The sequence below is a fragment of the Manis pentadactyla genome, chromosome 8, assembly GCF_030020395.1.
Source record: "Manis pentadactyla isolate mManPen7 chromosome 8, mManPen7.hap1, whole genome shotgun sequence".
Classification (NCBI taxonomy): Eukaryota; Metazoa; Chordata; class Mammalia; order Pholidota; family Manidae; genus Manis; species Manis pentadactyla.
This window is the reverse complement of record NC_080026.1, coordinates 60,628,256-60,651,010: the sequence shown is the minus strand read 5'-3', so window position 1 is coordinate 60,651,010 and position 22,755 is coordinate 60,628,256. Positions and strand designations below refer to the sequence as shown.

The following is a 22,755-nucleotide window of genomic DNA, read 5'->3' as shown; positions in this document are numbered from 1 at the left end:
ATTTTCACTCTTTCTTTTCTGTAAATAACCCTTTTGGGCCACAAATTTTCCTCTTGGTGTCTCACTGTACATCCTCAATTTTCACATATTGTATTGCCATTTGATTTTAAGAATATTTTAATTTTGATTTGTTTTGGTCCATAATTATTAACAGGTGTGATTTAAATTTTTTAACTATGTGCTTTTTCAAAAATTATTTTTGTCATTGATGTGAAAACTAATTGCACTGTGACCTGAGAACATGATCTTTCTGATATTATTTCTTTGAATTTTATTGAGACTTGTTTTAATATGTGACTGGATAGAGGATTCTTACAAGCCCATTAGACCAAATTTATTGAGTTGGTGAAATCTCCTATGTTTTAGGTAATACTTTTCTTTTTGACAGACGTGTAAATTTCTCAGTGTAACAGTGAATTTGACAACTTTTTCCTTATCATTTATCATTTTTACTTTCTTAGGTACATGTCAGTTTGTAATTTCTATGGTTTTCTGGAAAATGAAATCTTTCATTAGGAACTTACCCTATTTAACCCTCATATGGTTTTTCTGTGTTGAAGATTCCAGCCTTTTAGTTTGCCCAGAATCTCTGACATATCTTTCTTATTCTTTTACAGTTAACTTTTTCATATCCTATGTATTAGGTGTTTCTCCTTCATAAAGTATATATTATTAAGATGAAAAAAAAAGCAACAATGTGCCAAGTACTGTCTTTGGTAAGTCAAGTCCATTTATGTTGTGGAGGTTATGAAAATGCACCACTCAGATTTCTGATGGCAGGAAGTATAACTGTGGGGAGGATGCTCTGGGGGCCCACCACCTACCACCACCATCCATCCCATATTCACACAGAGGCAACACCCCTGCTGCCAGCCAGGAACTGAGCCCACAGGGGCACTGATGCAGGCCCAGGCCTAGAAGAGCCTAGGCTCCTCTGATGGCTCCCCATGCACATGGTTAAAATCTTCTTGGGAGATTAAAAAGATGGCGGCATGAGAGGAGAGACGGAGGCTTCCTCCTAAAACTGGATACAATTAGAAAATTTAATTGGTGCAACTAATCCTGAGAGAGCAACAGGAAAGAGGACGGCGTCAGACTGCACACACCTGGAGAAAAGAGCAGACCTCAGCGAATGGGGTATCGTACCAGAGCTGTGGCTCCGCGGGACCCGAGCCCCTCCCCCGCCCCAGCTCGCCAGCAGTTAGGAAGACAAACGGAGCAGGAAGGGAGTGGAAGGCTTGGGACTGCTGAATACCTAGCTCTGGAGATCTGTTCTGGGAGCACAAACCTACATTTCATGGTGCTTTCATGAGACTTGCATGACTACTGGGTTGGAAAGTTAATACAGGCAGAGTTCCTGGGGAGACTGGGATTCCAGCTGCTTGTGGAAAGCAGGGATCCATTTCTGGCTGCTCTGGGACAAAAACTTATACCTGTGTGCCCGGCCCACTGGCTCAGGCAGTGGAGACAGGCACAGGAGCCAGGAGGCGGGGAACAGCTCTTTCCTCCCCCCAGTACCACTCCCCTGTGACCCCTGACATTGCTTCAGGGGCTCAGCAGCTCCAGTATAGAGCTTCTGGACACTAGAGGGCGCCATATACAAACATGAAACGCCAAAGGAACCTTGTCCAGATATTAATACAACTCCCGAGAAAGATTTAAATGATATGGACCTCATGACTCTTCCTGAAAGGGAGTTCAAAATAAAAATCATCAGCATCCTAATGGAGGTACGGAAAGACATCCAAGAACTCAGGAATGAATTCAGGTCAGAGATCCAATCGTTAAAGAAAACAATGGAGGGTATTAAAAGCAGTTTGGATATGGTGGAGGAGACAATAAATGAAATAGAAACTAGAGAAGAGGAATACAAAGAATCTGAGGCACAGAGAGAAAAAAGGATCTCTAAAAATGAAAGAATATTGAGAGAACTGTGTGACCAATCCAAGCAGAACAATATTCATATTATAGGGATACCAGAAGAAGAAGAGAGAGAAAAAGGGATAGAAAGTGTCTTTGAGGAGGTAGTTGCTGAAAACTTCCCCAATCTGAGGAAGGAGATAGTATCTCAGGCCATGGAGATCCACAGATCCCCCAACACAAGGGACCCAAGGAAGACAACACCAAGACATATAGTAATTAAAATGGGAAAGATCAAGGAAAAGGACAGACTGTTAAAAGCAGCCAGAGGCAGAAATAAGATCACATACAAAGGAAAGCCCATTAGGCTAACATCAGACTTCTCAACAGAAACCTTACAGGCCAGAAGGGAGTGGCATGATGTATTTAATGCCATGAAGCAGAAGGGCCTGGAACCAAGATTACTTTATCCAGTGAGATTATCATTTAAATTTAAAGGAGGGATTAAACAATTTCCAGATAAGCAAAAGCTGAGACAGTTTACCTCCCACAAACCATCTCTGCAGTCTATTTTGGAGGGACTGCTATAGATGGAAGTGTTCCTAGGGGTGGATAGCTGTCACCAGAGGTAGGAAAATTATGGTAGGGAGGGTGGAGCAGCTGACTGCGAGGCAAACGCAAAATTAAATTGACTATCCCCAAAGCCAATCAAGGGATAGAGAAAAAGTATAGAATCTGATACCTAATATATAAAGAATAAAGGAGGAAGAAAAATGAGGAGAAATAGAAAAGAACCTTTAGATTGTGTTTGTAACAGCATACTAAGTTGAGTTAAGTTAGACTCTTAGATAGTAAGAAAAGTAACTTGGAACCTTTGGTAACCACGAAAATAAAGCCTGAAATGGCAATAAGTACATACCTATCGATAATCACCCTAAATATAAATGGACTGAATGCACCAATCAAAAGACATAGAGTCACTGAACGGATGAAAAAACAAGACCCATCTATATGCTGCTTACAAGAGACTCACCTCAAACCCAAAGACATGCACAGACTAAAAGTCAAGGGATGGAAAAAGATATTTCATGCAAACAATAGGGAGAAAAAAGCAGGTGTTGCAGTATTAGTATCAGACAAAATAGACTTCAAAACAAAGAAAGTAACAAGAGATAAAGAAGGACATTATATAATGATAAAGGGCTCAGTCCAACAAGAGGATATAACCATTCTAAATATATATGCACCCAACACAGGAGCACCAGCATATGTGAACAAATACTAACAGAACTAAAGGAGGAAATAGAATGCAATGCATTCATTTTAGGAGACTTCAACACACCATTCACTACTAAGGACAGATTGACCAGACAGAAAATAAGTAAGGACACAGAGGCACTGAACAACACATTAGAACAGATGGGCCTAATAGACATCTATAGAACTCTACACGCAAAAGCAACAGGATACACATTCTTCTCAAGTGCACATGGAACATTCTCCAGAATAGATCACATACAAGGTCACAAAAAGAGCCTCAGTAAATTCAGAAAGATTGAAATCCTACCAACCAACTTTTCAGACCAAAAAGGCATAAAACTAGAAATAAATTGTACCAAGAAAGCAAAAATGCTCACAAACACATGGAGGCTTAACAACATGCTTCTAAATAGTCAACGACCAAATTAAAATGGAGATCCAGCAATATATGGAAATAAATGACAACAACAACACAAGGCCCCAACTTCTGTGGGACGCAACGAAAGCAGTCTTAAGAAGAAAGTATATAGCAATCCAGGTATATTTAAAGAAGGAAGAACAAACCCAAATGAATAGTCTAACGTCACAGTTATCAAAATTGGAAAAAGAAGAACAAATGAGGCCTAAAGTCAGCAGAAGGAGGGACATAATAAAGATCAGAGAAGAAATAAACAAAATTGAGAAGAATAATATAATAGAAAAAATCAATGAAACCAAGAGCTGGTCCTTTGAGAAAATAAACAAAATACATAAGCCTCTAGCCAGACTTATTAAGAGAAAAAGAGAATCAACACACATCAACAGAATCAGAAATGAGAAAGGAAACATCACGATGGACCCAACAGAAATACAAAGAATTATTAGAGACTACTATGAAAACCTACATGCTAAGAAGCTGGAAAACCTTGAAGAAATGGACAACTTCCTAGAAAAATACAACCTTCCAAGACTCACTAAGGAAGAAACACAAAATCTAAACAAACCATTTACCAGCAAACAAATTGAAGTGGTAATCAAAAAACTACCCAAGAAAAAAACCCCTGGGTCAGATGGATTTACCTCAGAATTTTATCAGACATACAGAGAAGATCTAATACCCATTCTCCTTAAAGTTTTCTAAAAAATGGAAGAGGAGGGAATACAGAAAATTACAGACCAATATCCCTGATGAACGTAGATGCAAAAATAATCAATAAAATATTAGCAAACCGAATTCAAAAATATATCAAAAGGATCATACACCACGACCAAGTGGGATTCATCCCAGGGATTCAAGGATGGTACAACATTCAAAAAGCTATCAACATCATCCACCACATCAACAAAAAGAAAGACAAAAACCACATGATAATCTCCATAGATGCTGAAAAAGCATTTGACAAAATTCAACATCCATTCATGATAAAAACACTCAGCAAAATGGGTATAGAAGGCAAGTTCCTCAACATAATAAAGACTATATATGATAAACCCACAGCCAACATCATACTGAACAGCGAGAAGCTGAAAGCTTTTTCTCTGAGATCAGGGACAAGACAGGGATGCCCACTCTCCCCACTGTTATTTAACATAGTACTGGAGGTCCTAGCCACGGCAATCAGACAAAACAGAGAAATACAAGGAATCCAGATAGGTAAACAAGAAGTTAAACGGTCACTATTATCTGATGACATGATATTGTACATAAAAAAACCCTAAAGACTCCACTCCAAAACTACTAGAACTGATATCAGAATACAGCAAAGTTGCAGGATACAAAATTAACACACAGAAATCTGTGGCTTTCCTATGCACTTACAATGAGCCAATAGAAAGAGAAATCAGGAAAATAATTCCATTCACAATAGCATCAAAAAGAATAAAATACCTAGGAATAAACCTAACCAAAGAAGTGAAAGACCTATACCCTGAAAACTATAAGACACTCTTAAGAGAAGTTAAAGAGGACACTAACAAATGGAAACTCATCCCATGCTCTTGGCTAGGAAGAATTAATATTGTCAAAATGGCCATCCTGCCCAAAGCAATATACAGATTTGATGCAATCCCTATCAAATTACCATCAACATTCTTCAACGAACTGGAACAAATAGTTCAAAAATTCATATGGAAAAACCAAAGACCCCGAATAGCCAAAGCAATCCTGAGAAAGAATAATAAAGTGGCGGGAATCTCACTCCCCAACTTCAAGCTCTGCTACAAAGCCATGGTAATCAAGACAATTTGGTACTGGCACAAGAACAGAGCCACAGACCAGTGGAACAGATTAGAGACTCCAGACATTAACCCAAACATATATGGTCAATTAATATTCGATAAAGGAGCCATGGACATACAATGGGGAAATGACAGTCTCTTCAACAGATGGTGCTGGCAAAACTGGACAGCTACATGTAAGAGAATGAAACTGGATCACTGTCTAACCCCATACACAAAAGTAAATTCAAAATGGATCAAAGACCTGAATGTAAGTCATGAAACCATAAAACTCTTAGGAAAAAACATAGGCAAAAATCTCTTGGATGTGAACATTAGCGACTTCTTCATGAAAAAATCTCCCCGGGCAAGGAAAACAAAAGCAAAAATGAACAAGTAGGACTATATCAAGCTGAAAAGCTTCTGTACAGCAAAGGAGACCATCAATAGAACAAAAAGGAACCCTACACTATGGGAGAATATATTCGTCAATGACAGATCCGATAAAGGCTTGACATCCAAAATATATAAAGAGCTCACACACCTCAACAAACAAAAAGCAAATAATCCAATTAAAAAATGGGCAGAGGAGCTGAACAGACAGTTCTCCAAAGAAGAAATTCAGATGGCCAACAGACACATGAAAAGATGCTCCACATCGCTAGTTATCAGAGAAATGCAAATTAAAACCACAATGAGATATCACCTCACACCAGTAAGGATGGCCACCATCCAAAAGACAAACAACAACAAATGTTGGCGAGTTTGTGGAGAAAGGGGAACCCTCCTACACTGCTGGTGGGAATGTAAATTAGTTCAACCATTGTGGAAAGCAATATGGAGGTTCCTCAAAATGCTCAAAATAGAAATACCATTTGACCCAGGAATTCCACTTCTAGGAATTTACCCTAAGAAGGCAGCACTCCAGTTTGAAAAAGACAGATGCACCCCTATGTTTATCGCAGCACTATTTACAATAGCCAAGAAATGGAAGCAACCTAAGTGTCCATCATCAGATGAATGGATAAAGAAGATGTGGTACATATACACAATGGAATATTATTCAGCCATAAGAAGAAAACAAATCCTACCATTTGCAGCAACATGGATGGAGCTAGAGGGTATTATGCTCACTGAAATAAGCCAAGTGGAGAAAGACAAATACCAAATGATTTCACTCATCTGTGGAGTATAAGAACAGAAGAAAAACTGAAGGAACAAAACAGCAGCAGAATCACAGAACCCAAGAATGGACTAATGGTTACCAAAGGGAAAGAGACTGGGGAGAATGGGAGGGTAGCGAGGGATAAGGGCGGGGAAGAAGAAAGGGGGTATTATGATTAGCATGTATAATTTTGGGGGTGGGGGAAAGGGGAGGGCTTTGCAACACAGAAGACAAGTAGTGATTCTACAGTGTCTCGCTATACTGATGGACAGTAACTGTAATGGGGTTTGTGGGGGGGACTTGGGGTAGGGGGGAGCCTAGTAAACATAATGTTCTTAAAAAAAATAAAAATAAATAAATTAAAAAAAAATCTTCTTGGAACTCTCTACCGTGAGATGCCTCACACCCAACCCTACTTCATTCTCTCCAACCTTTAAAATAATTATCTCGTGCTCGCTTCAGCAGCACATATACTAAAATTGGAATGATACAGAGAAGATTAGCATGGCTTCTGCGCAAGGATGACAGGCAAATTCATGAAGCATATCAGGGCTTTTAGCAATAAAAAAAAATTCTCTGTATTGGTGATTGTCCCTGTGATTATCAGTATATATCTATATTGTTAAAGGTATTTACAATACTCGGTGGGTTTTTTCAACTCCTCTGCGCACCCTTGTTCTTGGAACTCCACTCCTGTCATCTTAGTTTCCTTCATCCTGAAGTACATTCTTAAGTATTTCTTTCACCAACATTGTGTGAGTGATAAACTTATTAAGCTTTGTACATCAGAATATACCTCTGCTTTGTGCTCACTGTGAGTAACAAGGCAGTGAGAAATAGGATTCTAAGTGGACAGTTCATTTCCAAGTTCATCCTGGAAGTTCTGTGATTTTACTATGGCTGTGTGTGGGCTCATGTTTGGGATATGATGTCTCATTTCCATCTTCATTAACGATCTCTCCACAGAAGTTTTGCTTTTGGAACCATTCCACAAAGCTTTAATGTATGTTCTAAATTAGCTTCCCAGAGTGTTACCATAATTTTATTCCTTTACAATCTTATCTCTGTAACAGACATTCCAAAGCCTTGAAGAAAAGCAAAGAGCCTTGTCACCTTATATCTCCATGCTCACTACCCACAAGAGCATCCAGAACGTGGAAGGAAGGAAAGGACGGAAGGGCTGGTTTCCCTTTCTTCCTCAGTGTAACTTGCTCTGCACCCTCAACTGAATTCAAGCAATGTCACCCACACACCTGGCTGCACTGCAACGATTCTGGTTACCTGGGACTCTACTCCTATCTCTCTCTCCCCTCACTATAGGCAAGAGCCCCAGGGCATTCAAGCCCTGGCATGAATGGATCCCACTCCGAAGCCATTCCCTCCAGCCCCTTGCCCCCTTCTGCCATTGCCTGTCCTATTGTCGGTGAGTAGTTAGGTTCCCTGGCACCTTAGCATTCTGTGAAGTCACAGAACTCACCATTACCTGGCACAACGCTGCTGCATTCACGAAACGGAGGAGGCTCTGGCATGGCAGAGTCACAGGGAGAGCTCCAGTGGAGTCGGGGAGCTGCGAAGAAACGGCTTGCGGGACCTCTTGGCCGAGAAGGGGCAGGGGAATCCCCAGGGCCCATAGGGTCTCCCGAGCGCCCATGGGGTCTCCAGGCGGCGCACGGAGGATCCGTCGACGCGGGGCGCGGTTCACCGGGGCTGCCATTGCAGCTGTCGCCTAGGTCCCGAAGACCCTTGAGAGGAGGAGTCGCGGCGCCCACGGGGAGTGAGCTGCGGCAAGCGCAGCCTCCGCTGTGGCCCGGGGCCTCCAGGACGTCCTCCTCAGCCCCACAGCTCGAGGCGCCAGGCAAAGGCCCCAGCCCGCTGCGTCGGCGGGCCTGGCGCGGGGCTGGGTCCGCGGGAGGGCCGGGCTGCCAGCGGCCGAGTGCAGGAGTGCGCCTGGGCGTCAGATTCAATCTGCCGCAAGCAGCCAGGTTTTCGTTGTGGCGTCTGTTCGCAGACCCGCCCCCGAAGTAGCCCTGGGTGGGGCGAGCCCGCGGCCCCGCGGCCCCGCGGCCCCGCCCCGGAGGCGGACCCGGTCCGGGAAGGCGGGGTCCGGAGGGCCTCCAGGGCTCGCTAGCCGAGTTCCCACCCAAGTCTTGTGGCGCCAGACCTGCCAGCGCCGGGGCTGCAAGCGCATCTCCCTCGCCCAGCGCGGAGGGAGAGCGAAGGTGAGACTCGCCGTCCTGGCCCCAGGACCCTGCCGCGAGGGGGCGTGGGTATCGGGATTCATCTCCCTCCTGCCAGCCTTTCCCAGGGCAGAGTTCTCAGGGCTGCCTCTGACTGACCATTTCTTTTCTTTCTTCTGCCTCCAGCTTTCTCCATCTGCGTCTCTTTTTTTTTCTCCCCGTGCCATCCCTGTCCCTGCCCTTTGCCTCAGTTTTCTGTCTCCTTGTCTCTTCGTGTTTTTCTCTTTCTCACTTTTTCTTGTCTATCTCTTTATTATCTATTTCTCCTGTCCTACCCCTTTCTCTTTTTACTTCTCTTTCCATCTCTCTGGGTCTTCCCTTCTCCCTGCTTCCCTCCTTCACCAGTAATTACGCCTCTGATTTCTTTTTCATCATCCTAGGTTGACTTTTTGGGTTGCAGTGTTCTTCATTCATTCATGCACCCATCCACTCATCCCGTGTTGCCCCCTTATTCTCACCAGAGCTTGTGCTGGTTATTAGAGTAATAATGATGTATCTGCCTCAGATCCTTTCTCCAACAGTTTGTATCCAAAGATTTGGGCAAGTAGTTTGTTCAGTGTCTGTTTTGGGAAAAGTACATAAATGATCAATTTATAAATCTCTGAGTTTTCATGCTGAGCTGAAAGAAAACACCTGGCTTTACAGACAAGGTGTTGATTGAATCCGTTCCTTGACATTTGCCTGGTAATAGGCACAGACAGCACACCAGGAAGCTAAACCCTGCAGGAACATTTAAGGGACCGCGGAGCCCATGCCATCCTCCTATGCAGTCAGTGCAAGGTTGGGGGGGTCGGATTCAGAGCTCATTTATGAGTAGACAAAAGGGAAGCCAGGGCTTTGCATGTGAACCACTTGGGTGAGAGTTGAAATAAGAATTGTACAGTTCTAAAATATATACTTGTCAATGCTGATGATGAGCAGAAATTAAGTTACATAATTACTGTTGAATGAGACAGGCATTTTACAGCAATTGTTGAGACATTTGAAATTAATGTTTTTTTGTCCATTGGGTAGGACCACCAACATGAAAATATTTCATCTTAATATGAAAGAATCCTTAGACACATAGTAAGTGAAGCAGTTTAGAAAAGCAAAACATTCATTTTTGAAGAATAAAATAGAAATATTGTCTATTAAAGCATTTTTGCTTGTTAAAAATTTAATCTTGTTAGAGACATGATTTCATTATTTAATATTTTATGACATGTACTTATGTATTCAAACACACAAATACAGATACATACTATGTATACTATGTTGTAAAAAGAAAACTTGATTATTGTGGAAGCTATTAATTACCACCTAACACTTAATGCATTGGGTTCTTACAAATAAATAATTTAATCTATCCTTTTAGTTTATTATTATTTTTAATAATAATTCAGCTTATTTTACTTTTCATTTGATGAGAAAGGAAATATTCCAGTAGATAAATCAAACAGAAAAAATGAACAAAAATTAAACATGGTGGAAAAGCATTGCAGTGGGTTTAGTGAAAGAAGTTTTTCATTTTAGCTCAAAGAACATGTTTGGCAAATTCATAGGTATGTGGAACTTTGATTTGGGAGACTATTTTCTGGATTGAAGAGTTAAGTTGTGTCTGAAGTCATTTAACCACCTACTACCAACGTATCCGAATTGCGGGGGGCAGCGGGGGGAAGTGAGCATGAAAGGGATACTCTGCAAATAATTTTGAAATGTCATGTTTGCTTTGCTTAGCAGATTTTTTTCCCCCAGAAATCCAGGAGGTAACTTTTCTTTAAAACAGATAATCACACCAATTTTTAAAATTCAGAGCTAATTCTTGAGCTGCAATGCTTTAAAATTTCTTTTTCTTCTTTAAGTAGGCAGACTCTCTCCTTCCTAATAGGTGATGCTACTGTTGGCATCAGGTAGAGTCTGGCCAATCCATCTGATAAAAGTCAGTGCATGGACTCTTCCCCTGAAGGCTGTCACTGGAATTGGTCTGCATGGTCAAGTTGTTTTAGGCCTCCAGCCAACCTCACTGTGGGCTTGTGGCTGGCTACATCCTGAGAATCCTGCATTTGGTTTTGCTTGAACACAGCAGGCATTGCTGCTGGAGGGATGTAGGCATAGTGGGACACAAAGCCTGTGGAGGCTGGCTGGGAAGCCTTCCCCTCTCCCAGCCACCAGCCAGCCTCCAGGAAAGCCTGGATAACTCTTCAATTTTAATTTTTCCAGGGTTCCAGGGCTAGGAGGATGCTTAGCAAATGTGTGTTTCCTTTCTTAGGAAAAACCCGGAACTCAGAATCCATGTGTATAAGAGGTAGAAAGAGGATTATGTTTCAGAATCTTCCAGGGTGCCTAGAAAACATCTCTACCATCTAGGAAGCCAAGTAGAGCACACAAGTAGAGGGAGGACCACCATGAGGTTGAGTCTGACTCCTTTGCTAGTGTGGTAGTTGATAAGTTGTGAGGGCTGGCTGGGAAGTATATTGATAAATTTCTGCTACCCAACATTTATTAAGCCAGATTCTCTCTAGCACTTTAGCTATATTAATCCATCTAATCTTTACAACTGCACAATGAAGTGGACACCAAAGTGGTCCTTTTTTACAGATGAAGTAACAGGCAGGGAGAGGATCAGCACCTTTCCCATGGTGACAGGATTGGTAAGAGTGGAGCCAGTTATGATTCAGGCATCTGACCTGAGAGCCTGTGCACTAAACCCCTGTGAGATGTAACCTTCAATGGTTATGTAGGACAGTTTGGTTATGGCATGAACATAAAGGTAAGAATATATGTAGGAGAATGTGGCCAGTGGTTCCCAGATGAAGGAATGCTCAGAGTCTGCAGTCAGAGCCTGGGTATGGGTATTATAGAAACATGTGCTATTAACAATGTGTGATGGAGTGAGGTGTCACCTCTCAAAATGTAGCATTTCCCATGTTGGTCAGTAGATCCCCGATTGGTGGCCCAAAAAGATTGACAGCCTGAAGGAGAAATATCTCCCAGTAGGGAAGGTCAGACACCCTGTCGACTTGGGGAGCTCAGTTTTACAAGGTTTCAAAAATCATCACTTCATGTTCCCATGATCTAAGGGCTCAGGGAAGGTTGGAGAGTCTGGGATTTAAATCAGGTTCTTTCAACAGCAAGACCTTGGGGTGGTACTGAAAGATGTCTGTGTGATTCAGAGGGTTTTCTTGCTGAGCTCAGACTGAAAAGAATGAAGAACAACAAGAAGGATCCCTTTCAGGACACACACACCTGAGTGACCAAGATGAGTAAACAGTGTCAGAAGGGAAGAGCCCAGAATGAACTGAGGCTCTTAAGGAGAGTGGTGGACAGTAAAGGGTCCCCTAATATTGCATGGAAGCACAGAGAACAAGGGCTGAATAGATCCACTCACTGCCAGGGCAGCTGGTGTCTGCAGAAGGGGAAGGAGGACAGAGAAGCTCTGCTTTTCCCAGTGATCATCTGGACAGAGAACCACCTCCAGTTGTAAAGGGGCTTGGTTGGTCCCACGAGGAAGGAGGAGTGAGGCACGGAGCACCAAGCTGCTGTGCATGTGGTCTCCTGACCCAGAACTCACTGACCAGGACATGGAGTGATCCTAGAAATGGCATCATACATCTACAGAGGTGATTTGAGAGGTCAGGGATCATGGGAGAGGTGCATGCAGCCTGGTGCTGGATGAGACTCAAAGTCTGAGGCTGACTCTGGGAGAGAGCCTGTGAGTCCCTCGGCAAGAAGAGATGGGCATTAGGCTGACAGAGCCTCACTGGGGACACGCCATGTCAGACTCACTTCATTTGTCATTTTGATCTGGTGATTGCCACAGACAGACTGAACTGAAGTTAGGTGGGATCCCAGTTTTATAGGACTTTCCTTGTATTTGCCTGAGCAACCTTAACCCAGTAGTGCTGATGCATGTGTGCACGGGGACCCTTGGGGAGGCTGGGTGGCATGCCAGAGGTCCCTGGCCAGTCCAGTACCATTGTCTCCTTCTCTTCCTCTTTCTACCCTTGTCTTCCACCTCCTTTCTTCTTCCTATATGTTCATCTCCTCCATTTCTTCCTCTTCCTCTTCCTTCCTTCCTCCTACCTCTTCCCCTTCCTCCTCCTCCTTTTTCTTCTCTTTATCTCTTCCTTTTTGTTCCTCCTCCTCATTCCATTATCAATATCATTAGTAGTATTGTTATATCATCCCCTTTACTCCTTTCTCCTCCTCATTATTATTATATCTTCATCTACTCTTATTCTTTAGTAGTAGTAGGTGCCTTCTACTCTAGCTGTTTTCATCATTATTATTAAGATTTGGATGATAGCATTGATGGAGCATGAATTTTGGTGGATATCACACAGCAATTGGCAGAATCCAGACTCCAAAAGTCTCAGAAAGCTGGACAGCTGCACCACACTTAGCAACGTGGCATTCCACAGGTTGGAGATGAGTGCACTTGGGTTGAGATATTCAACTTCCTGCATGTGGTTGCTGGGAAATTCCATGAAATAAAGTGTATGAAGCCTCTGGAATGTAGATACATATGTTGTATTAAGTCATTAAACAGTGACTTCTTTGTCAATATTGTGAAGCATGCTGGTAGCAAATGTGGTGATGAGGAAAGGGTTGTCATATCTGTGTTCAGGGCAGTCTGGAGACTAGTGACAGCAGGGCCTACACAGCTGTGTTTGGCAAAAGTTGCCTTTGCTGTGAAGGTGGCCCAGTGGGGCTGTGCGCAAAGAGATGCAGGGGTGCAGTGGACCAGGGGGACAGCAGGGCGGGCTCCTGCTCAGGCTTGAGAAGACATCATGTGGTTCTAAACTGTTATCTGAAGAACTGTCTGATAGAAATGGTGGAGGTGACGTGTGTGTAAGCCTCTGTGTGTGTGTGTGAGTATATGTGTATGTGTGTATTTGAGTGAGTGTGTATGTGTGTGACTGTGTGTGCAGGTGAAGGTGTGAGTGTTTCTGGGTGTGTATGTGTCTTTGTGTGATCTCATAGAAGCTCAGCAATAGGGCTTCAAGCAGACCGGTTATTTGAGAATAGGGGTAAAATGGCTTCATTCTAATTGGAGACATACACTGGTAGATCTGGAAAGGACTGTGGAGATAATTTAGTCCAGCAGTTGTTTATAGATGGGAAAATGAGGCTGAGAGAGGTGGACTGTTGTAGTGCCCTCTGCCCCTTTAAGAAACATTGGCAGCACAAATCTCTGGTGGCTGCAGCATCCCCTTTGAGGAACTTGTTTGGAAAGGACATTAGGAGTGGCTCAGACTGCCCTGGCGGCACACTGATTGGACTGGGTGCTCACTGCAGGGGGCAGCATGGGGCATGTGGGCAGTGTAACCAAAGCAGGCTTTGGGGCACACCCTTGGGTTTTAATCGCAGCTGTTTGGCATCCTTGCAGAGAACATCAGGCCCGGTGCTAAGCCTTTTAGAACCCATGTTGTCCTCATCTAAGAAGAGGTTGGTAACCCTTCAGGTGGAGTGAAGACAAAGAGCTGACACGCATAGTGCCTGTCAAGTCCCATGCCCCCAAGACAGAGAGAATGGGCAGGGTACCTTGGGGCTGCAGGAAAGCAAGAGGAAGGAGCTGACATGAGCCACATGGTGTTTATCTACAACAAGCCCAAAGAGGAAAGAGCTCAGCAGCCCACTTCCCAGGGTCCTCCTGGGCCCTAGGGGCAAGTACTTTCAAATGATGAAAACTCAGACCATTTAGGGTCTAGTTCATCCAGTACGGCTCTCCAGCTGAGGGGAGTGTTTGAAGATGGGCCTCCTAGTTTCAAGAAATCATTGGTGGAGCCAATTAGAAAAGGGCAGGGATGAATGCCTCCCCAGCAGGGTCGATGGCACCCTCTTCTCCTTGGTGCCACCATCACAATATGGCCCTGTTGTGTCTCCCTCCCAAGCCATGAGCAGTTTGAGGTCAAAGTGGAGGCTGGTCCACCTGAGTATGCCCAGCAGGGTGGCACAAGAGGACAGTTGACAGGTGAGCGGAGGAGAAGGAAATGGATTGATGTGTGAGGAGAACCAAATGGGGCACTTCTGGTGAGTAGAGACAGGGGAGACCTTCCCTTGCTCCAGGGGCAGGGCCAGGTGGAGAGGTGGCTGCCCCCTAGGTGTGGGACTGGTGGCCAAGCACAACCCCGAGCTGCCTATCATGCCTGTATGTTTGTTGTCCAGCTTTTACCTTCTGAACATCTGTGCTGCAGGAGTTCCTGTCTCCAGCTGCTTAAAGTGTCCTGGCACTCATGACAGTTTAGGGAAAATATTAGTATGCTGAGCAGCAAGAAATGAAAACTACCTTAAATTGGGGTGCAACATGTTGGAATTGCCCATGAAGTCAGAACTGGCCTGTGGACGCCTTGTGTGCTCTGCTAATGTAGTGGCTGCTGCTAGGATGCTGGCAGCATTGGGGGCAGCCTGAGCCTCGCCTCTGGGCAGCAGCATTGTATGCTACGCTCCTTCCTCCCTGATGGCAGCCTGCAGGGGAGAGCTGGTGGCAAAGCGCTCTGAGTCAGGGCAAGCTGCTGCCTCTGTAGGAGTCAGGGTTCTTTGGATGCAAAGAAGAGTGAAAAGTGCATGCCTCACTGACATTGCTTCCTCCCTCTGCAGAGTCCTGGGGTCCAGGTGTGGCTGGCCCATCTGTCACATTGGAGGTCTTCAATTTCATGGCTCCTCCCTGAATGAACCCTGCAGAACACCAAAACCTTGAAGACTGACAGCAGCTGGAGCTTTGTCAGCTGGCCCACACCCTGCTAGTCAACATGGCTGCTGGGAAGGGGGCTCTGTGGAGCCCTTCAGTTGAAAACACATGGCGGCTGGGTGAACCTGAGCAGGGTCAGGGCTGCAAGCTGGTGCTGCTGGAGAAAAGAAACTGCCTGGGCTCTGGAGCTGCCATGGGCAGTGGTGGCCAGGATGATGCCCATGGTGAGCTGACATTGTCAGCAACCCCAGGCATGCTCAAACTGGGAGAGCCACTGGCCCGGAAAGTGTGCTTAGAACAGGGACAGAGTGCCTTCAGGGAGGTGCCTCAGCTCAAGAAGAGGCTAGAAGATGGGCAGGAAAAGGAGAAAGAGCATGATGTCCCTGCAGGTCAGCAGCTGACTTGGGATGTCCCCAGGGACCCAGCTGGCAGCATGGTCTTTGCTGTGTGGCCCAGCCAAGGCCAAGGGGAGCAGAGAAGCGCCTTCAGCAAACCAGCCAGGTGTCCAGCAGGGAGACCTGGGCCAACAACCTCTGTCTACCAGGCAGGCAGACCTGCAGATGTCCTGGGAGAGCTGTTGGAACTGAACACGGTAGATGTTCCTTATTGGGGTCGACTTTCAAATTCCAAGGTTTTGGTGGGTCATTTCTGGAAACTCCAAACCTTGCCACAAAATGTTCCTCTCTGCAGCTCCTTCCTGGGTGTCCCCACACTATCACTAAAGCATACCAGGGCCCAAATACCCATGCCCTCCTCCTCCTCCTCCACTGCCTCTTGGGCCCTCCTGCCACCCACGTTCACTTCCCTGGGCCCATCTACCCAGAACTGGTGTGCGAAGTGCAACCTCTCCTTTCACTTGACCTCTGACCTGGTCTTCCACATGCGTTCCCACCACAAAAAGGAACATGTGGGGCCTGACCTACATTCTAAGAAGCTGAGGGAGGAGGCTGTCACATGCCCCATTTGCCATGAGTATTTCCGGGAGCGCCACCATCTCTCCCGACACATGACCTCTCACAGTTAAGAGGTGGCTGTGCACTAAACCTCTAGGTACAGCCCCCAGCATTTGGCAGTGAGGCAGAGATGGCTCACTAGGGCTTCCTTGGGAAAGACTGATCACAGTTGTCTGCAGGGCCATCTGCCTCTGAGTTCATATATGAAAAGCTTGGTCAGAATTTGAAAAAGACAGCCCTTGGCTGTGATGTGCTTTGAAGGAAATAAAGTTCTGAAATAAAACAATGTACTTTGCTAATCCAGGATGTTGGGACTACTAGGCACAAAGTGTCTCTAACAGCTTCAAGAATGCGGCCCTGTTGTGTCACCATTCCTTTTTCTCTCTACGGAGGCAAGTTCAGCACTCAGCAAAGGCTTGGGAGGCAGACAAACCTGGATTTGAATCTTGGGTCTTTCACGTACTAGCCCTGACCTTGGACAAACTGCTTTAACCATCTGAGCCCCAGATGGAGATGATGACTCCTGTGTTTTAGGGATGTTGTCAGGATTAGGTGGAAAATGGTCGGCATAGTGCCTAGCACAGTGCCATCATTGAATAAATGATATTTATTATTGTCCAGATCAGTCAGCTGTTGCTATATCACAAAATTGCAGTGTCAAACAACTGAAATCAATTTTTCTTACTTGAGGGTCAGTGGGTTGGCTTGGGTTGAGCTGTCTTGTCTGGGCTTAGGTTGTAAGCCTAAGCCGGTTGTAATACAACCTGCCGTTAGGCTGCAGGTTGTATTTAGGTTCATACTGTTTCCCTGGAACTAATTGGCTAGCCAGGTCATGCTTTTTTCATGGTTTGAAGTTCCAAGTACACAAGCACATCTCAAGTCTCTGCTTGGGTCACTTCCCTTAATATCCCCTTGGCCAAAACAAGTCAGTGGCAAGTCCAAAGTTCATGGGTGAAATGTGCACACTGCGCACCATGAAGCCATGAGGAGGGAATGTGTGTGCAATCACACCACCCTGGCATGAAGAGCTGGAACCAGTAATTCAGCAACCAACACCAGGTCCACGGTTCTCCACTTTCTGAATATATGAAAAGGGAAAAATGGAGCAACACATCCACACACATACTCCTTAGAGGTCAGGAAGTGAACATGTGTGAAAGCTTAAGACAAAACTTTGGAAGAACTGGGAGAATTCTTATCTGCTGTGTATCTCATTTCTCTTAGTAAATAATCTATTTATCTGTGTTTGTCCTGGCATAACTCAGGTCATAAACCATGATGTAATGCAGGTTGGGTTTCTTTTCGTCAGTGGGGTCTTATGGCTGGTTTCCACCTCACTTTCAGGATTTATTCATTTTACCTGCAACTTTCAACCCTCTGGTGGGGCCTGTCACAGAGCTCAGGTTTGTGGTTGGAAAGAAGCCGGTGGGGGTCTCAGTCAGCAGCCAGGAGCCACCCAAACACCCCCAAACTCCACCACTTGTCCCTCTGTCCAGGATGCCCACCATGTCCCAGTCAGTAGCATGTCACCTGGCCCACTAAGACCCATCCACCCCTCTACCTCACCCTTCTCCCCACTGCTACCCACATGTCCATCCTTCCTTCACCCATAGCCAGTCCTGTATTGATTTATCAGCCTCCCTGGGTGCCCATGTGCCAGGGTCTTGGCCAGGCCTTGCGGGTGACACAGTGAATTTGACCCATGGTCCATGTTAAGGGGGAGGTGATCAGAGTGCTGTGACAGATACTGAACAGAGGCCTGCACTGGGGTGTCAGGCACATGGGAGGAATGTGAGGAGGGGAGCACCATGCCCTCAGAGGCCTTTTGAGGAGTGTGAGTGTGAGCAGAGACTCAAAGTCCAGCAGGGCTGGTGATTCTGGCAGGGAGTGGCAGTGGGGGACCAGGGGTGGGCCAGGGTGGTGGCTGTCCTCAGGTGCCACATGGCCAATGTGAGGAGGACTGAATGGGGGAGGCGGCCCTCTGAGATGGAGACATAGGAAGGCCTTGAAGGAGAGGAGCTTGACCAGCACAAGGGAGGGCTGGCTCTGAGAGGCACTGTGAGGGGGCCTCTGGGTGCAGCAAGTATGTTGGCCTGGAGGAGAAAAGATGACTCCTGAGCCATTTTCCTCTGCATCTTGAAGGAGCCGTTGCTGCAGAGCACCTCCAGTCTCACTGGGAGGCTTGGAGGCCCCACATTTCCTGAAAGAGACAAGGACCATTCTGCAAACCAGCCCCTTCCTGGGCAGAATTTTCCCACAGAGAGGTTGTGCCCAGAGGGGGCTGAGGCTGTCACATGTGGGTCAGGAAAGGGCACCTCATGGGATTTGACTTTGAGGCTCCACACTATGCACTGACATCCCTTACATCATTTAATCTTCATGACATTCCCAGGAGGTAGGTATTTAATTCTCATTTTACTGCAGAAGAAACTAAGCTCCAAGAAGTTAACTGAATTTCCTAAAACCATGGGTTCAGGAGAAGTGGTGCAGAATAAGACCTCAGGACTGCCCGACTCTGAATTCACATCCTTCCAGCCTGCCGCACAAATGCTCAGTGTAGTGTCACATGGCATCATGGATGGTTTAAAAACTGGGGCTTGGGACCAGGCATTGACTCCCTGTCTAAAATTTCAACTTGACTTGACCCCCTTCGCATTTCCTATCACCTTTCTCTTTAGCACTTTTCACTCCTTGCACACTATGTTATTTTACTAATTTGCCTTATTTACTGAGTCTCCCATTACTAGAACATAAGCTCTGTGAGGCATTTTTGCTATTTTGTTCTCTGCTGTATCCCCAGCAACTAGAACATTGTAGGCACATAGCAGGTGTTCAACAGACGTTTGTTGAGGGAATGAATGAGATGCCTGGTTCCAGCCTTTCCCCTAATAAACCTTAAATTAACTTTTCACAAGTGTCTTGAAATCTGTCAAAGGTATGCACAGCTGTCCTCCTCTGGTTTATTGGATTGGCCTGTAACTTCTGCAAAACCACTTTGAAAGGCATAAATACATCATACTAAGCAAAATAGAAACTTAGAATGGAAAGAAATGCTGGGTTCTAGTGCATGCCCTGGCACTGCAGTGAACACTGAGGGCCACTGATGAGCTGACCTGCAAAGTGATGCAGGGAAAGTGATGGTGTCAAGGCTAGGATCCTTGAGATGTCTAGACATGTGCATCTCATCTGGCCTGTCCACACTCCTCTAGGAACCTTGCTGAGGCCACAGATGGAATCACTAGCAACGGTCACACCATTCACAAGGAAGGGAGACGTTATGAGAAAAGTCAAAGTTAATCAAATTAAATTAATTAAAGCTATGAAGAAGCACAGCAAAACATTTTCTCCCAACTCATCTTTTTAAGATGGAGTTCACACGGGGTAAAAATGGATGTAGATGCAAGTTGCTCTGCAGCCATTTAAGTTGACAAGCTCAAAGATGACTTATGAATGTTATGACTTACAGTTGATTAATGTGGCAGCTCGTATTTGTCGCCATGCTAGGCTCCCAAGTCCCCTAGGCAGTCAAATCCTGTCTCATCCCTTCTTCTCTCCTGTCCTATAGTCACTGGCGAGAAGTCACTTTTAATCATGACTTTGCCCAAGCCCTCTCTGCCACCTTCTGCACCAGCTAGAGGTCGGCTAGTAGTGGTGCCACAAAATATCACATCAGCAGGTATGAATTTTGCTCTGCAATTCTGGGGTAAGGATTGCCAGATTTCTTATATTCTTGGTATCTGATTTAATCTGCTCCAATCCTCTGTGGTTCTGCTAGGACAGGCAATCTCATTTTCAAGTTTCTCCCCTGTCTCTCAAGTTTATAGGAAGTTCCCCTATATACCCCACCTAAGCAGGTATCCTTTTAAAGCATTATGTGGTCTCCCCATGCTGTGTGGTGTTCTTGCCTCTATCCTCCTACATGCTCTATCTTTTCTCCTCCACTTCTCCTGGCATCTTGGCCTGTTGGTTTTCTGGCAATGCTGTCATTGGTCATGCAGCACAGAAGTCACTGAGACAATAATAGAAAGGCTTGGCCAACTTCTTGGAATAGGGAAGAAAAAATACTTATAGCAGCTGGAAAAAGAGCAATTTACATCTCAATAAATTATCCCCCAGGCAGCAGCCATTCTTTTGAAGATTTATAAAAGTCACCAAAATGTGCTAATAAGACTAAAATAAGATATTCTGAATTCAGATCCATTGTAATTCTCAATTTTAACCAAGATCTGCTTTTCTGTTTGTTTTTATCTGGAAGAGAAGTAAAACCTCAACAAGGCTGGGATCCTAAATTTCTACTTCTGGCCAATTCCTGAATCTTAGACCAGAGATCCTACTCAAATAGCTAGATAATTAGGTTAATGAAAGTGGGTGAAGTCCACTGGGTTTGTGGGAAGGGAAGGGAAAAGGAGAGGAGCTCCTGATACTTGGAGCTCATATGTCCTGGGTGTCCCCTTGGTGCCAGGCGGAACACAGGCCTCAAAAATGGCTATTAATCAGGACTATATGTGAAATCAGTAGCGAACAGCTTTAGTCATCTTTTTAAAACTGATGACCAAAAAGGCATGGACTTAAGGAAGCACATCAGTGGTGGTGGTGATGGGGAGAGGCAGGAACCGGCGGCTGGAGACCCATAACTCTATTATACTCCCAGCTTTGGAACAGTCTGGGTTCTGGGTCTGGCCCAGCTAACCTAACACATACTACCTATTCATCTGGGAGAGACTCCTATACAGGGGTCAAAGTCAGCAGGAGTTATCCCCAGGCAAACCTTGCATCCTTCCTCCTTGGACGGTGCTGGTGCCCCCTGGAGGCTGCAGGCCTCCCTTACACTTCAGAAAGTTTTGCACACCTTGGCTATTTGCTTAATTTTGATTTTTTTTTTTTTTTGTAGTCATGCAGGTCTAAAGATCACATAGTAATAACTGAATACCACAGAATAAGTCTTTTATTTTAAAAACGAATCATTCTCCAGTATGTTTTGATTTGTGCCATTTCCTAGGAGAGAAGAATTTTTCAGAAACCAATTTTGAATGGGGGTTGGGAAAGCAGTAAATTTGGGGAGGAGGGTTGAAGTTGTTTAATTTTCTTCTTCCTCAGCCATCCTGTGTTTTCCTGGGGTGGGAGACAGGAAGTTAGTGGCCTCTGATACCCTTGGTATTCTAAGCTGCTTGGATTAGGAGGCTATTTTCACTACCAGCCCCACTGATCATCAAGGAAGCAAGGAGTCCTTAGGCAGCTAATCCCATAGGAACCAAGAGGTATAACATGGGCACCCTCCAGTGGGGACCTAGAGGCAGGCTTCCTTGCCCATTGGTGTTATTTCAGCAGCACCCTTTCTCTTTCTGAGCCATGCCCTCTCGTTACATCAATGCTGAGGGGGTAGCCGGGGCCCTCACTGTCACACAACATGGGTGTGCAGGCAGATGCAGGGACACAGGAGGCAGGGTGAGTGAGGTGGGACAAAAGCTGGGCTCCTCCCCTCTGGTGCTCCAGCATGGTCCCCGGCCCCTGCTGTACCAAGGCCTGTGGCAAGGCTCCAGCAAGGATCCTGGTGGTGAAGATCCAGCCTCTCTGTGGGCTGGGGAGACCTCGGTAGAGGGGCGGGCAGCCTAGCCCAGCCTTTCTTGGTGTAGATTAGTGGGTGCCTTGAGGGGTTCTCAAGCAGGGGGAGACCTGAGAAGGATGTATGGCAGGGAAGTGGCCCTTGCTGCAGGCCCAGGCACAGAAATGGGGCAGGAGGCTGTGGTGGAGATTTAGGCACCTCACCAGGACCCTTAGACAAAGGAGAGGGGATGGCAGGATGGACCCAGAGCAGAATGCTATTAACTCAGATAGCTCATCTTGGGTTCTGATGATTGTATGGACCCAGGGTCGGGAGTGGGAGAGAGAGAGGTGGGAGCCAGGAGCATCTTTCCGATCTCCTCCCTGATTTCTGGAGGAAGATGTGACTTTGTATAAGATAGGGACCTGGCAACAGAAGTAGGATTTGGCCAGGCTGGGTAGGGGTGGATGGAGGTGATGAGCTCATACTGGGGCATTAAGAGTTTAAGGGCCCTGCAGTCTGTCAGAGCACAGGCTTCTAGGCAGCTGTGGGTCACCTGGCTTTGCCACCAGAAGAGAGGCCTGGTGGGATTTCATTTTCCTTTTTCCTTCTCTCCAGTCTTCTGTCTCCAAGCAGGTAATAATGCAGGAAGGCTCGCATCAAGAAGGCCGACCTTTTCCTGTGGTCTGTGCAGAACTCTAGGTTCCCCACATTAGGACCTCTTCCCAGACCAGACCTGGTGAGTCTTCATGCTTTGGTGAAAAGAGCAGGGGCTTTGGAGCCAGACACACGTGGGTTCAGATCTCGCCTGCACCACACAGTGTAATTTGTTGTATGCAAACAGTCTGTGATGGATTGAAGCAGAAAAG

The 22,755-nt window shown here is 45.6% G+C and overlaps 1 protein-coding gene and 1 non-coding gene across 4 annotated transcripts; both read left to right on the top strand.

Moving 5' to 3' along the window:
- Positions 1-6,930: 6,930 nt before the first annotated feature.
- On the top strand, positions 6,931-7,037 carry LOC118929372 (U6 spliceosomal RNA). Its single transcript, XR_005031562.1, has one exon. It is a non-coding gene; the product is annotated as a U6 spliceosomal RNA (small nuclear RNA).
- A 1,546-nt stretch (positions 7,038-8,583) lies between these two features.
- ZNF488 (zinc finger protein 488) lies at positions 8,584-16,875 on the top strand. 3 transcript variants are annotated; one of them, XM_057505788.1, is made up of 2 exons: positions 8,584-8,700; positions 14,595-16,875. In XM_057505788.1, exon 2 carries the CDS (start codon positions 15,453-15,455, stop codon positions 16,413-16,415), a length of 963 nt encoding a protein of 320 aa, XP_057361771.1. In that variant the 5' UTR covers positions 8,584-8,700; positions 14,595-15,452; the 3' UTR covers positions 16,416-16,875. The 3 variants fall into 3 exon arrangements, with proteins under 3 accessions (XP_057361771.1, XP_036775285.2, XP_057361770.1); XM_036919390.2 differs by lacking the exon at positions 8,584-8,700 and having other exon boundaries at positions 14,043-14,674; positions 15,301-16,875; XM_057505787.1 differs by lacking the exon at positions 8,584-8,700 and having other exon boundaries at positions 14,043-14,733; positions 15,301-16,875.
- Positions 16,876-22,755: the final 5,880 nt, after the last annotated feature.

What these genes read in the sequence shown, in the direction of transcription:
- ZNF488 (XM_057505788.1), top strand. Translation starts at nt 15,453, where the DNA reads ATGGCTGCTGGGAAGGGGGCTCTGTGGAGCCCTTCAGTTGAAAACACA.